Genomic DNA, 15,911 nt, shown 5'->3' with positions numbered 1-15,911 from the left:
CCATTACAACAACAAGCAGCATTTATACAGCGCCTTTAACATAGCAAAACATCAAGGTGCTTCACAGGAGTGTTATCAAACTAAAATTTGACACCGAGCCACAGGAAGAGCTATTTGGACAGGTGAGATAGGTTTGAGCATCATAGAAGGGCCGGGCAGGTTTAGGGAGGGAATTCCAGAGCTTAGGGCCCAGACAGCTGAAGGCACGGCCGCCAATGGAGGGGGGGAAAAAAAAACAGTGATGTGCACGGACTGCGGCGGCTCACCGCCACCTTCTCAAGGGGCAACTAGGGATGGGCAATAAATACTGGCCTTGCCAGCGACGCCCACATCCCAGGAACGAATTTTTAAAAAAGTGCCCAGGTGAATTTCAAACACTCCCAAAACGCTTTGCGAACCAGGTTTGATACTGCACTGGATTGGAGAGTTCCACAATCCAGATTCAGGTTGGCACCTGGATTAACAGCCAAGCTTATTGCCAGCGCAAAGAAAGAACTCACTTTACAATAATGCTAAACTTGGCAGTGTAAATATCACTCGTGTGGTTACTGAAGGACTTAACTTTGGGGGGTGGGGGGGGGGTGGATAGAAGATAAAAGCCTTATGTAGCTTTTAAATGGTAGGAATTCTTAAGGTTTAGTTGTAGGGATCATTACAGAATATTGTTACACATAAGTGGGGATTAACCTACTTTTTTTTTGTAAACCTTAAGGTTTCAAATCCCACTTTAAATGAGCACCATGAACACCAAGTGAGGGGGTGGGACATTTTCAGCAAAGGACAGAGGCAGAAGGAAAAAAAAACTGAATTGATTGGAACTTTTTTTTGCTGAAAACAAGCGAGAAGGACACTTTATATAATGAACCCAGTGTCTTAATGAGTGCTAAACTTGGGAGATCATATTTCCAGCTTATAACAAACACTGGAGGAGATAAAGAAAGTTTAAAAATATTCGAGTGATGCTTTTTAAATCGGTCACTGTGTGTATATGTCTCAAGACTGCTCAGTAACCCATTTATGGATGGCAATATCCAGGATGAGAATAGGAACAAGGCACAGACAGACATACTTGTATAAACATTACTAAGTGGGCGAGCTTTCAGTACTCCCAGCACACTTAACGCACTGATGTGTATATACACCAAATGTCAGGGTTTTGACCTCAAGAGCCCGACAGTTTAGTTCATCCAGGGTTCAAGCATTAACCCCGGGGACCTGAAGGAGAGCAGACACTTAACTGCAACAGACCGGGGGCTCCACCACAGCAACCCTTGCACAGCCGCCTCCGCTTCACAAAGAAGGACAGGAACACCAGCACCACAAACTGAAAGAGAGAACGAGAAAGAACTCACACACAACATCCAGACAGAGCGCCCAGCTGCATTCTGAAGCCCCTTGCGTTTTTGCGCCCATTCCGACTGAACGCATTATCCAAACACTCGGAACATAGGAACAGGAGTGGGCCATTCAGCCCCTTGAGTCTGTTCCTGCCATTCAATGAGATCATGATCTGTGACCCAACTCCGTATTTGCCTCATATCCCTTAATACCTTTGGTTAACAAAAATGTAAAAATTTTAAAATCGGAGATGGATACAATTGATCTAGCATTGTGGACGAGAGTACCAAACGTCTATCACCCTTTAAGTGTAAGAGTTTCCTAACTTCACCCTTGAAAGATCTTACTTGAATGTTTAGGCTACGTCCCCTAGTCCTAGATTCCCCAACCAGCAGAAATAGTTGCGCTATTTACCAGTTCCCCCTTTAAACACCTTCAACTAATTTAAACCCCATGGTTCTGGTTTCCTAGCGACACGGGTGAGTTAATCCTATCGGAGCCATTTAATATTCTATCCTCCATGGGGTCTCCCGTAGGTGAGCTGTTCCGAACTCTCCTCAGTTTTAATTTCAATCACATGGGGTGAAGGGGGCAAAAAAGTCAGTGAAAGATTTACACCGTTTGTTATTAATGGTGAAAACATATCCAGGGGTTTAAAAAAACCATTTGCTTTTATATAGCATCTTTCACATCCTCAGTCAGTCAATTAATTACTTGGAGGCATAGTTACTTTTTAAAAAACTATATAGACAACCACAAACAGCAGCAGGATAAAATTTGATGGTACGATAGCAAAATACTGCAGATGTTGGAAATCCGAAATAACAACAGAAAATGCTGGAAAAACTCAGCAGGTCAGGCAACATCTGTGGAGAGAAATTTGAGTTGACGTTTCGGGTCGAACCCTTCTTCAAAACTGGAACGAAAAGAAACTGGATCGGAGGCAGGGCTGCGATCGGACAAAAGAATAAAAGAAACAAAAAGAAGTAAAAGAGATTAGAAGCTAGACGAGATGGTAATAGGCGGAGATTAGGTGTAAAGTGTACTGGCAGGGCAAAAGATAGCTGCCAGGTGTGAGAGAGAAACAAAAAGGAAAAGGGGGGGGGGGGGGGGAAAAGGAGTGGAAAAATTACAAGAAAAAATGAAATGGGGGCCGAGCTTATGATCTGAAATTGTTGAACTCGATATTGAGTCCGGAAGGCTGCAAAGTGCCTAATCGGAAGATGAGCTGCTGAGTTTTTCCAGCATTTTCTGTTGTTATTTAAAATTTGATGGTGGTGGTTGAGGGATAAATAAATACTGGTCAGGGCACCGGGAACTCCCCTGCTCTTCTTCGAATAGTGCCACGAGATCTTTTACATCCACCCAAGGGGGGTAAACGGTGCCTCGGCTGAACGGTTAACGGCACCTCTGACAGTGCAGCACACCCTCTGTACTGCACTGGGATTGTACGGAATGACAGAGTTTACAATCTCGCTACAAATGGTGGAACAGTAGAAATTGGCGCGCAATAAGGTCGAGAAATTTACACAAGACTAAAACTGACCATGTGTAAATTACTCGATGCTTTACCTCACTAGCCTTGCTCACTTGAAGATGGACACAAGACGACTTGAGGATCAAAGACGTTTGTTCCAAACTGTCATGTTAAATGCCGAATGAGGTTTTTTTTTTTAAAAAACAGCAAACTTACAGATACACTTGCCACACACATGTGATACAAATCAGCTTGGATGGTGGGATCACAGGATGTTACGCTACGGAACAAAGCAAAACAGAAAGCGATGAATGCACTCCAGCCGTTAACAAGTTTGCAACAAAAAAAAATTGAAATTAACATCAGAATCAAAATGAAACGTACTCTCTGGGAGGGTTGGTGGGATCCAAACGGTCGTCTATGTACCAGTCGGAATAGTCCAGGTAGTCGGTTCCATCAACGTGCAAAGAGTCATTTCTGAAATCCATGTTTTGTGCTGTTCCTCGCTTGGTCAATAACCCAATACAATGCTGCTCTGATCCTTGGAATGTTGCCTTTTAGTGTGGGTACCTCACCGCTCCAAGTGCCTTGCACGCTGATCTGGATTAATGAGCAGAGTTCCAAACTGCACAAGCTTGCTTTGATGAATGGATTTCCTCTCTCTCCTCCAAGTCGTGTTCAACACCCCCGGGACCAACCTCAAATGGGTCACACTGGGAAACACAGTTAAATAGCCAGTGAGCTCAATGGTGCAAGAGATCAGAGCCGCATAACCAGGTCTCTCTCACACACTGGGACACTGGCAATGATTCTATGCGTGAACAAAATTAATAGGATCTTACTCCCTGCTTAACATTTCACGTCAGATATTTAAAAACACAGAACAAAGAGCACTGCATCAACAAAATGCCTTAATAAAGCAGCACAACTTGGCTTGTGAATACAACAAGGAAGTTTGTTACTTTTAAGGCATCAGATTCAAAAAAAGGTCTCTGCAATAAAAGAAGATATAAAAAAACCACATGGTATTTAAGTCCGGTAATTATACATTAGCCCAAAATTAAAATTCCATATTATTAGTGAAAGTTAACTTCAATGCAAAAAAGAGAAGTTTTGAAATAATATACCAGCTCAATTGTTTTAGTAGTTCTGGCCTCATGACTCGACTTACTGACTGCCACAGTGAAGAGACAGATCCACCCTCATTTTAAATTGAGGAAGGGGGTCGATCGGAGTGGAGGTATCCAAATAGATGAGCAAAGAGAATCAGGATGTAAACTTTACACAAATGGAGAGAGCCACTGAACACCAAACTCAAATCAAACACAAGAAGAAAAAAAAACCTTGCATTTATAAAGCACCTTTCACATCCTCAGTGTCCCAAGGTGCTGCACAGCCAGAGGACATTACTTTTGGAGGTGTAGGTGCCATTGCTTGGAGACAAAATGGTAACCGATTCGTGCATAATGTTCCACAAAGAGGAGATGAGTGACTAGTTAATCTGTTTCGATGTTGTTGGTGTAGGACCAGGAGAACTCCACGACAAAAAAGTGCCATGGGATCCTTTTACCTGAACATTTAACATCTCATCCAAAAAGAGAAGGGACCGGTGTTGAACTGCCAGCCTAGATTGTGCGCCGAAGTCCTGGAGTGGAGCTTGGCTCACAGGCGAGAGCAAGCTGCCAACTGAGCCAAGGATGTTCTTGCCATGGAGGGAGCGAAGATTCAACAGACTGATACCTGGGATGGCAGGAATGATGCATGAGGAGAGATTGGGTCGATTGGGCTAGAGTTTAGAAGAATGAGAGGGGATCTCATTGAAACTTATAAAATTCTAACAGGACTAGACAGACTAGATGTAGGAAGGATGTTCCCGATGGCGGGGGAGTCGAGAACCAGGGGTCACAGTCTAAGGATAAGGGGTAAGCCATTTAGGACTGAGATGAGGAGGAATTTCTTCACCCAGAGAGTGGTGAACCTGTGGAATTCTCTACCACACAAGGCAGTTGAGGCCAATCATTAAATATATTCAAGAAGGAGTTAGATATATTTCTTAAAGCTAAAGGGATCAAGGGATATGGGGAGAAGGCAGGGACAGGGTACTGAATTTGGATGATCAGCCATGATCTCATTGAATGGCGGAGCAGGCTCGAGGGGCCGAATGGCCTACTCCTATCTTCTATGTTTCTAAGCTACTGTTCAAAAGTATTAATAATGGAAATGAAGGAATTGGATCCATCTCTGTGCAATTGTTTGGTGTCTTTTATGTGGGTGCAATGCCGAGGAGAGTCAGACACAGGTTAGTCTTGGTGGTTTATGGATAATGAGTGACAAAGGACTGGTCAACTTAAAACATACGTCGAAAAAGTAACTTAGTTCCTGATACTACGATGCAACAAAAAAAGATTGTTGCCTCACTAAATAAGAACTCAACAACTAGACCACAGATAAGGTGTAAACTATTGACTGTGGATTATAGTCTTGGACCCTGATTGAAGATACCAAATGGAACGTTAATGAGTTACAAACTACTAAAACAGTTTTCTCTCAATTTCTCTTCACTATATTACTAGACTAACTTGGCATCTCCAATTCTCTGGGTTTGAATACCCAGGTGTTTGCTGAATTCCTCCTGTATTTAAACTGGCCCCATCTCCTTCATCAAATTCAGATACCAGCACCAGGAAGGAGCTGGACTAGCTGCTACATCGGAGCCGCGGGTCTAGCTCGGTGTCCATTACCCCCACACTTTACTACCTCCTCCCCTCCCCTGTAAAGTTTGCTTAAACCTTCGCGGGCTGCTGGTCAGGGAATCAGTTACAAATGCAGCCGGCAGAGCCTGCAACACATTCGGGGCGTCAGTCAGAGGCCACTCCTCTCCCAATGGGGACTTCAGCCATTCCACCCACCCAACATAGAGACACCAGATCCTCTAGAGTTGCAAGTAAAAGTACACTTTGATAAAGTGCAAAATAAGACAGGAAAGTCATTTAAAAAACATATTGGAAGGGCTGTACTGGCCCCAGTGCACTGCAAACATCCAAAGAGTCCCAGTAGGATGTTCTGAGGGCCTTGTGTCTCCTATTTGAAGGTAGGCTTGTTGTGAGAGATCCAGTCTTGGATCACAGGGACTATGTTGGGCTGGATGCAATGTAATAGCTTCAATCAGAGGAACAGGAGGCCATTCAGCCCCTCGAGCCATTCAATGCAATCATGGCTGATCTGTATCTTAACTCCATCTTCCCTCAGTCAGTGATCCCTTCATATATTTAATTACACTGCTAGGGGACAGACACAGACGAGAAATTTTCTTTTCCAAGCGACATTAAAAAATCCATCTTCATAGTCCTGGGATAAATTTCCAAATCCAATCTGCAAAAATCAATCAATCGTGAAACTTGCAAATCATTCCAAGTTTAAAAAAAATAAGTATGGCACTGAGTTAAGAAAGTCACCAGGTTTTCCCCCATTGCAGTAAAGCAGGTTTACTTTAGGTGTGGCTATACTACCACTAGGCCGACACTCCCAGCGCAGTGCTGAGGGAGTGCTGCAATGTCAGAGGTGCCGTCTTTCAGATGAGACTTTAAAACCGAGGCCCCGTCTGCTCTCTCAGGTGGACGTAAAAGATCCCATGGCACTATTCAAAGAAGAGCAGGGGAGTTCTCTCCAGTGTCCTGGGCTAATATTTATCCCTCAAATCAACATCACTAAAGTAGATTATCTGGCCATCATCACATTGCTGTTTGTGGGAGCTTGCTGTGCGCAAATTGGCTGCCGTGTTTCCCACATTACAACAGCGACTACACTTCGAAAATACTTCATTGGCTGTAAAGCGCTTTGGGACATCCTGTGGTCGTGAAAGGATCTGTAGAAATGCAAGTCTTTTGCTTTGTGTCCATTCAAGTATCCCCAGTGTTTCGCATGAGGCTTCCAGGGTGCATGGTTGGCGTGCCAAGGTTGGGTGACGAGCAGGGCATTGGGTGATACTGGACTAAGGATAAGGGGTAAGCCATTTAGGACAGAGATGAGGAGGAATTTCTTCACCCAGAGAGTGGTGAACCTGTGGAATTCTCTACCACAGAAGGCAGTAGAGGCCAATTCATTAAATATATTCAAGAAGGAGTTGGATATATTTCTTAAGGCTAAAGGGAATTGAGGGATATGGGAGAAGGCAGGGACAGGGTACTGAATTTGGATGATCAGCCATGATCGCATTGAATGGCGGAGCAGGCTCGAGGGGCCGAATGGCCTACTCCTGCTCCTATCTTCTATGTTTTCTATGAGAGTGCCAGGAGCAGATTCTACTTTATTCCCCTTCAAGAATCCATAGGAATGCAAGTCTACTGTGCACAAACGGAGCATGACCTCCCAACAGACCTGCCCATCTTGGGGTTCAGAGCAGGATTTCTGATAACCAAAAGGAGGGGGATAAAAGCACAAATCTTGTTTCTCCAACAGCCTCACACTCAGATACAAGTCTCAGAACAAAGCACGCAGTCAACTCCTTATTCAGAATCGTAAGAATGACCAACATCCACAGGGTGCAAGATTCGGTCTGCCCTCCGCTACGTTCATACACAAACAATTGGTCCCACAATTGTGGGTTGAATCCAAGATGGACTCAAAATGTTAGTTAAGGCCTTGGAGATGCCACTTTAGATCAGGGGAGCCACTTGCAGTCGGTTTGAGGGAGCTTGCTGTGCACAAATTGGCTGTCACGTTTCCTCCATTACAAGGTGGCTGCACTTCAAATTGTCTGCAAAGCGCTTTGGGACATCCTGGAGGTCGGGAAAAGGTGCTGTGCAACTGCATGTTTTTCCCCTTTCCTTCCTGTTGGCAAGCCATTAACATTACAAATTGTGATGGCTTTTCAGTGGAGATGTGCAGGGGTGTCTCAAGCATGCACGCACAGAGCTTTGTGTGATGCAAGATGAGAACGGGGCAGAGCCAGCAGTGTAACTCAGTGCCACTAGCTCAGCGTGCTAAACCAGCCATTGGTGTCAAGTGTACAAAGACGACGTCTTTTGATCTGAATGAATGGGAAAATGCCTGGAGGGCACAGCTGGAAACTTGGCACTAAAACTGCACTCTATTTGAAAGATGGATTGGCACAGAGTTATGCCAGATCACAAACAACTAACATGGGATAAAAGGATTTTTTTCCCCACCCCCCCCTCCAGAGACTTGAGCACAAAATCCAGGCTGATGCTCTGGGGGCAGGGCCGAGGGAGCGCCGCGCCGCCGGAGGGGGGCAGGGCCGAGGGAGCGCCACGCCGCCGGAGGGGGGCAGGGCCGAGGGAGCGCCACGCCGCCGGAGGGGGGCAGGGCCGAGGGAGCACCGCGCCGCCGGAGGGGGGCAGGGCCGAGGGAGCGCCGCGCCGCCGGAGAGCAGTGCTGAGGGAGCGCCGCACCGCCGGACGGTGGGGGGGGGGGGGAGGCAGTGTCGAGGGAGTGCAGCACCGCCGGAGGGGGCGTCTTTCAGATAAGACACCAAACTGAGGTCCCACCTGCCCTCTCAGGTGGACGTAAAAAGATCCCACGACACCATTTAAGATGAAGCCAATATTTATCCCTAAACCAACATCACTTTAAAAAAAAACCCAGATTAACTGGTCATTGATTTTCCAGCATCTGTAGTATTTTCTTTTTGTTTTATCACATTGCTGTTTGTGGGACCTTGATGTGCGCAAATTGGCTGCCGCATTTTCCAATAGTACTTAACGGACTGTAAAGCGTTCATCCAGAGGTCATGACAGGCACCAGAGAAACAAAAGTCTTTGAAGCTGTGCAACACTACTTTCACACACAAGATCCTTTACTCTTCAGAAGGATCCAGAAACAATAAATATCGTGTCACGAGAGATAAATGTGCAACCTTGGTGAGAGTTTAAGAAGACAGTCTGCAGATTCTTGTGTAAATATTTGTACTGGACTCCAATTACACACCCTTATGGAGATGAAGGCAAACTGGGGATACAAATTGCTTCACTTCCCCTGCGGAGACAGATTGATCAGACAGCTCTTGCCCAGTTGATTTGCAATTGACCCTCCACAGGGACTAGCTGTGTTTCCCCCCCCCCCCTCCACCCTTTTTAAAATAAATAAAACCCCTCAAACACTGATGTCAAAACTTTAAAATTGTTAAAACCCAGAGGGACTAATGATGCCAGAGACTTTTTTTTGATCATCGCAGGTCACGATAACAAAGTTGATTTTTTTTTTCTTAAATTGCATAATTAAAAAAGGTTCATAGCCAAACACTAGCTGTTCTGCCAAGAGAGCCATGAATAATGAACTAACCACGCAGAACTGGACTGGTCAGCGAGTGAACATTGCAGGAAAGGGGGGATATGTGTTAGGGGGATTAAATACGTGGGGTTACGGGGATAGGGTGGGATGTGTGTCGGTGCAGGCTCGATGGGCCGAAATGGCCTTTATCTGCACTGTGGGGTTTCTGTGATTCTTCTGTGATTGTGAAAGGTCGCAAACCCACTGAGCAGTCTCCAGATTCTCCTCTTAAATAAAGTCAGTCAGTTTTTTTTTTGCACACCCGATTTTCTCTTACGGATTCTTGCCAAGACAGTGTTCCACACACTCAAGAGCCCACATCCCGTCTGAGTTTTTAATGTCCCTAACCCAGATTATTTTCCCCTCCACCAGCCAGTTTAGAGAACAGTGCAATTGCCACAACCCCCAACTATGATCAACTCAGCACAGACCAAGGATTAAACATAGGATATACAGCACAAACAGGATATGCCGCCATTTATGCTCCACTCGAGCCTCCTCCCATCCTGCCTCATCTAAATCTATCAGCATAATCCTCTATGCCCTTCTTCATCTAGCCTCCCCTTAAATGCATCTGTACTATTCACTTCAACCACTCCCTGTGGTAGCGAGTTCCACATTCTCACCACTCTCTGGGTAAAGAAGTTCCCCCATTTGATTTCTTGGTGACTATCTTATATTGATGGCCTCTAGTTTTGCTCTTCCCCACAAGTAGAAAGACTCTCTCTCTGTATCCACTATCAAAACCTTTCATAATTTTTAAGATCTCTATTAAGTCACCCCTCAGCCTTCTTTTCAAGAGAAAAAAAAAAAGAGACCCAGCCTGTTCATCCTTTCCTGATATATATAACCTTGCATTTCTGGTATCATCCTTGTAAATCTTTTCTGCACCCTCTCCAGTGCCTCTATCCTTTCAATAATATGGTGACCAGAACTGTACGCAGTATTCCCAAGTGTGGTCTAACTTCACTACAGATAACTTCACAATAGAAATTGCCAACTAGCCACAGGTGAGGCTACAGCGACACAGTTTTAGTCACATGCACCACTTTTAGTAGAAAACACCTCACATACACGCAATGCAGGTAAATTTACATTTTGTTAAATATCTACTCCTGTTTAGTAACCAAGGAAGTAAAGCAGTCGAGGATGTTGCCAGGACTGGAGAGTTTTAGCGATGAGGAAAGATTGGAGAGGCTGGGGTTGTTTTCTTTGGAACAGAGGAAGCTGAGGAGAGATTTAAGCGAGGTGCATAAAATTATGAGGGGCCTAGATAGAGTGGATAGGAAGGACCTATTTCCCTTATCAGAGAGGTCACTAACCAGGGGGCACAGATTTAAAGTAATTGGTAGAAGGATTAGAGGGGAGTTGAGGAGAACTTTTTTCATCCAGAGGGTGGTGGGGGTCTGGAACTCGCTGCCTGAAAGGGTGGGAGAGGCAGAGACCCTCATCACATTTAAAAAGTACTTGGATATGCACTTGAAGTGCCGTAAACTACAGGGCTACGGACCAAGAGCTGGAAAGTGGGATTAGGTCGGATAGCTCTTTTTCAGCCGACAGACATGGGCTGAATGGCCTCTTTCTGGACTGTAAATTTCTATGATTCAACGATCATTAAACACTTGCACGCTCTGCTTTTTGTCTTACCAAAAGAACGAACAGGTTAAAGTTCACATTCACACGCCGTGCGAATAAGAACATCGAGATCAGATGTTCAAACGACAGTCAGTCAATCACTCTTTATTTTGTGATCACATCTGGATTCCCAATTAGCCACATATGGCTAATGTATTGGACAACACTCGCCTTGACCCGCCGGGTCATTCGGGACGCTGGTGTCTTCTTTCCAAAGGCCCTTGATTTACGCTGTTGCTTATCTGGTCACAGGATCTGTAGCTTTAGCCTAATGTATCACCCCCACCTCTAGGTTAGAAGGTTGACAGTTCAAGGTCCAATTCCACCCCTTGAATACATTCTTTTAGGCCAACACTGGGCACAGCACTATGGAAGCATTGCATTTTGGGAGGGGGCGGGGGGCTGTCTTTTTGATTAACAAGGCCTCACCTGCTTGTTCTGGTGGTTCAAGTTGCAGCTAAGGTTCCCATAGTGCTATGGGGAAGAGGACAAAGACAGGCGAAGTAGAAGACGACAGGCGAAGTAGAAGACGACAGGCGAAGTAGAAGACGACAGGCGAAGTAGAAGACGACAGGCGAAGTAGAAGACGACAGGCGAAGTAGAAGACGACAGACAGACGAGAATTTCTACAGCGCCTTTCACTACCACCAGACGTCCCAAAGTGCTTTACAGCCAATGAAGTGCATTTGAAGTGTAGTCACTGTTGTAATGTAGAAATGTAAGGAGTAGGGAGTACTCCAGTGTCCTGGCCAACACTTCCCCCTCTATCCTAAAACCAAAAGATAGTTACTTCTGGCAACCCCTCCCTAAACCTTGCCACCTCTCTTCTCGTCCTTTAAGACGCTCCTTAAAACTTACCTCTTTGACCAAGCTTTTTTGATAATCACTCCTGTGAAGTGCCTTGGGACGTTTGACTACATTAAAAAAAGTGCTATATTAAAAAAGGTGCTATATAAATGCACGTTACTTGTGGGATCTTACCACGTCTGCTTACGCAAGTGACTGAGCTTCATAGTAATTCATTGTTTGTTGAGTGCGGAGAGACATCCGATGTGGAGTGTCAACTTTTTCTATAGTGTCTTATCAAATCTCAGGATTGATTTCTTGGTGAATTTAGAACACACCCACACTGATGGGATAATGACCCCTCTCTCCATAGGTTGCAAGGGCACCCACTATTAAGTGAGTTAGCATTTTCAACCCATCATTTAGTTGGCACGGTATAAGTGCCCATAATTTGGATGGCACGACGTTTATACAACACCTTTAATGTAGTAAAATGTCCCAAGGCGCGCCACAGGAGTGTAATCAGAAAAAACGACACCAGGCCACACAAGGAGATGTCAGGACAGGCGACCAAAATCCTGGTCAAAGAGGTAGGTTTTAAGAAGCAACTTAAAAAGGAGCAGAGAGGCGGAAAGGTTTAGGCAGGGAACTCCAGAGCTTGGGGCCCAGGCAGCTGAAGGCACAGCCACCAATGGTGGAGCGATGGAAATCGGGGATGATTACTGCGGTGTTAAAGGGCATTCTTCCGAGGTCGCTATTTTAGGACATAAGAAGTAGGAGCAGGAGTAGGCCATACGGCCCCTCGGGCCTGCTCCGCCATTCAATAGGATCATGGCTGATCTGAATCTAGACTCACGTCCACTTCCCTGCCCGCTCCCCGTAACCCCCAATTCCCTTATCAGCTAGGAAACTGTCTATCTCCATTTTAAATTTATTTAATGTTGCAGCTTCCACAGCTCTCTGGGGTAGCAAATTCCATAGATTTACTACCTGAGTGAAGAAGTTTCTCCTCAACTCAGAATAAAGGGCTGCCCTTTCAAAACTAAGATTATGCCCCCTAGTTCTAGTCTCACCCATCAGTGGAAACATCCTCACCGCATCCACCCGATCAAGCCCCCTCACAATCTTATATGTTTCGATAAGATCGCCTCTCATTCTTCTGAACTCCAATGAGTAGAGGTCCAGTGGAGAAGGAGCTTTACTCTGCTTCTAATCTGTGCTACCTGTGACTTTGGCACAAGAGCTGTTGTCGGGTGAAAAAGTATTTATTTTCCCCCCCCCAACATTGAATCTTCAAGAGCAAACGTTCCTCCGAAATAGAATTTAAAAAATGTCATTAAATGCAACATACTTTTGTTTGCTATGTTGCAGCTGGTACAATTACTACATAAAACCAAAAACTTGTTTACAGTCCAGTAATCCAGTTGAGAACAGTCTCAGTGTCTGATCGTCATATCTTTCAACATCTAGATCATGAAACAGTTGTTTAGCCAGATTTATTTGATGACCACATTGAAATTAATGATCAGATCATCGTAGCAAGTTAAAAAAAAACACACCAAAATGTTTCTATACTAAAAAGTGAGATCTCCCAGGTGTTTGATTTCAAGTTCTGCGATATTCAGCATGCAACTGGTTTAAAAAAAAAATTCTACCATCGGAGCTAAAATGTGATCATTAAGAGATTGATCAAGAATCAAGTCTCACCAATGAATAGAATTTAAAATTCTTCTACACAAGATTTTCTAAAGAAAGAGTCAGAGTCAATCATAACGGCACAGGAGGCCGCCATTTGGCCCATCGAGTCCATGCCGGCTCTCTGTAGAGCAATCTAGTCAGTCCCATTCCCCCGCTCTATCCCCGTAGCCCTGCAAGTTTATTTCCCTCAAGTGTCTATCCAGTCTCCGCTTCCGTCGGCAGCGAGTTCCAGGTCCTCACTACTCGCTGCGTAAAAAGGTTTCCCCTCACATTCACCCCTGTAGCTGTTGCCCAAAACCTTAAACCTGTATCCCCTAGTCTGGCAGGAATGACATATGAGGAGAGATTGGGTCAATTAGGCTTATATTCGCTAGAGTTTAGAAGAATGAGGGGATCTCATTGAAACTTATAAAATTCTAACAGGACTAGACAGACTAGATGCAGGAAGGATGTTCCTGCTGGCGGGGAGTCCAGAACCAGGGGTCATAGTCTAAGGATAAGGGGTAAGCCATTTAGGACAGAGATGAGGAGGAATTTCTTCACCCAGAGAGTGGTGAACCTGTGGAATTCTCTACCACAGAAGGCAGTTGAGGCCAATTCATTAAATATATTCAAGAAGGAGTTAGATATATTTCTTAAGGCTAAGGGGATCAAGGGATATGGGGAGAAGGCAGGGACCAGGTACTGAATTTGGATGATCAGCCATGATCGCATTGAATGGCAGAGCAGGCTCGAGGGGCCGAATGGCCTACTCCTGCTCCTATCTTCGATGTTTCTTTGTACCATCAACTAGTGGGAACAGCCTTTCCCCGTCTAGCCTTTCCAAACCCGCCATAATCTTGTACACCGCTATCAAATCACCCCTCAACCTCCTTTGCTCTAATGAAAACAAATCCAGCTTCTCCAACCTGTCCTTGTAGCTAAGATCTTGCATTTCTACAGCGCCTTTCACAACCTCAGGACGTCCCAAAGCACTTTACAGCCAATGAAGTACTTTTTGAAGTGTAGTCAACACAGCAGCCAATTTGTGCACAGCAAGGCCCCACAAACAGCAGTGTGATAATGTCCAGATCATCTGTTTTAGTGGTGTTGGTTGAGGGATAGATATTGACCATGACACTGGGGAGAACACTTTTTGAAATAGTGCCATGGAAGCTTTTACGCCCACCCGAGAACACAGACCGGACCTCGGTTTAACGTCTCATCTGAAAGACGGCACCTCCGACAGTGCAGCACTCCCTCAGCACTGCACTGGGAGTGTCAGCCTAGATTTCTGTGCTCAAGTCTCTGGAGTGGGGACTTGAACCCACAACCTTCTGACTCAGGAGGTGAGGGTGCTGCCCACTGAGCCACAGCTGACACCTGAATGACTCCTACAGGGTGGCTGAACAAGCCATTCATCCAGCATCAATCACAACTGGTGGGAGGTACTTAACCATTAAACCCACATACATGGGGAATGTTTGTCGGGATCGCCTTTGAAAAGGTGTCTCGAAATACTTGGCCTTGGATGAATCAGTATTTCCCAAAAATTAGGACTAAGTAACCTTGCTGTCTTGGAATAATTCACTAGTTACAAGAGGCTCGCTGCAGCATACCTACACACACATCCCCCATTGTACTGCAGTCAGTTGGGGGGGCTTCAGGGTTTTAAGGTGCATTTAACTGCAACATTCGTATAGGAGAGGTAGGGCTTCCATTTCATGTTGACACCAAGGTTACAGTGCAAGTCCAGAGCTATGGCCCAACTCTACAGGGAAGTGGAGACTGCAGGAGGCAGCCTAACCCCACCTTAGTCAGACACAACCAGGGAGTGTAAGCCCAGTGTAGTGTCATAATGGATGTAGAAAGTTCACAGGGGTCCCTTGGAAACTGACGTTTTAAACCCACCAGCAATTAATTGGTTTTCGGCACAGCCAAACTGCAAATTACTGACCAGCGTCAAATACGCTCTTCAGCCATTCAGAGTCCAAATTCTTGTTCCGTATTGTGGGAGGTCTTGTGATGTCAGAACGTCACTGGACACCAGAACCTGCTTCATAAAGAATGAGCGGGATTGAGTTTGAAGGAAAGAACTTGCATTTATTTAGCATCTTTCATGCTTTAGGACGTCCCAAAGCACTTTTACAGCCAATGAAGTATTTTGAAGTGTAGTCACTGTTGCATTGTAAAAAAAAACACAGCAAGATCCCACAAAACAGTAAGGAGATAATGACCAGATCATCTGGTTTTTTTAGGTTTAGGTCGAGGGATAAATATTGGCCAGGACACCAGGGGTAAGTCCCCTGCTCTTCTTCGAAATAGTGCTGCGGGATCTTTTACATCAAAAAAAAAAGGGCAGATGTGGCCTCGGTTTAACATCTCCTCTGAAATACGGCACCTCTGACGTTGCAGCGCTCCCTCGGTACTGCATGGGGGGGGGGGGGTTGGTGGTGTCAGCCTAGATTTTGTGCTCAAGTCTCTGGAGTGGGACTTGAACCCACAACCTTTGGACTCCGAGGCGAGAGTGCCACCCACCGAGCCACAGTTGACCAACGATTGCGAACAGTCTTCACAAGCTTGGCACTCAAGAGTAACATGCACAGTTCTGGTTTCCATATTACAAGAGATAAAAAAGCACTGGAGAAAGTCCAAAAATATTACAAGGACAATGCAAGAACTGAGAGGTTACAACAATCAGGAAAGGCTG

The 15,911-nt window shown here is 45.2% G+C and overlaps 1 protein-coding gene across 1 annotated transcript in view; it reads right to left on the bottom strand.

Annotated features, from left to right (window-relative positions):
* Positions 1 to 15,911, bottom strand: part of stra6 (signaling receptor and transporter of retinol STRA6) — a 63,258-nt gene that overhangs the window by 45,079 nt on the left and 2,268 nt on the right. Inside the window, exons 2-4 of the mRNA XM_085972307.1 lie at positions 3,200 to 3,528; positions 3,032 to 3,095; positions 1,239 to 1,324 (exon numbers count right to left, since the gene is read on the bottom strand). Of these exons, the coding sequence (XP_085828433.1) occupies positions 1,239 to 1,324; positions 3,032 to 3,095; positions 3,200 to 3,303 (254 nt within the window). The 5' untranslated portion in view covers positions 3,304 to 3,528. The remainder of the gene's footprint in view (positions 1 to 1,238; positions 1,325 to 3,031; positions 3,096 to 3,199; positions 3,529 to 15,911) is intronic.

Source organism: Somniosus microcephalus, chromosome 32 (genome assembly GCF_052327205.1).
Source record: "Somniosus microcephalus isolate GS21.2 chromosome 32, FLI_Smic_1.0, whole genome shotgun sequence".
Classification (NCBI taxonomy): domain Eukaryota; kingdom Metazoa; phylum Chordata; class Chondrichthyes; order Squaliformes; family Somniosidae; genus Somniosus; species Somniosus microcephalus.
Note: the sequence above shows the minus strand (reverse complement) of the source record. Positions and strands in the feature narration are given on the sequence as shown.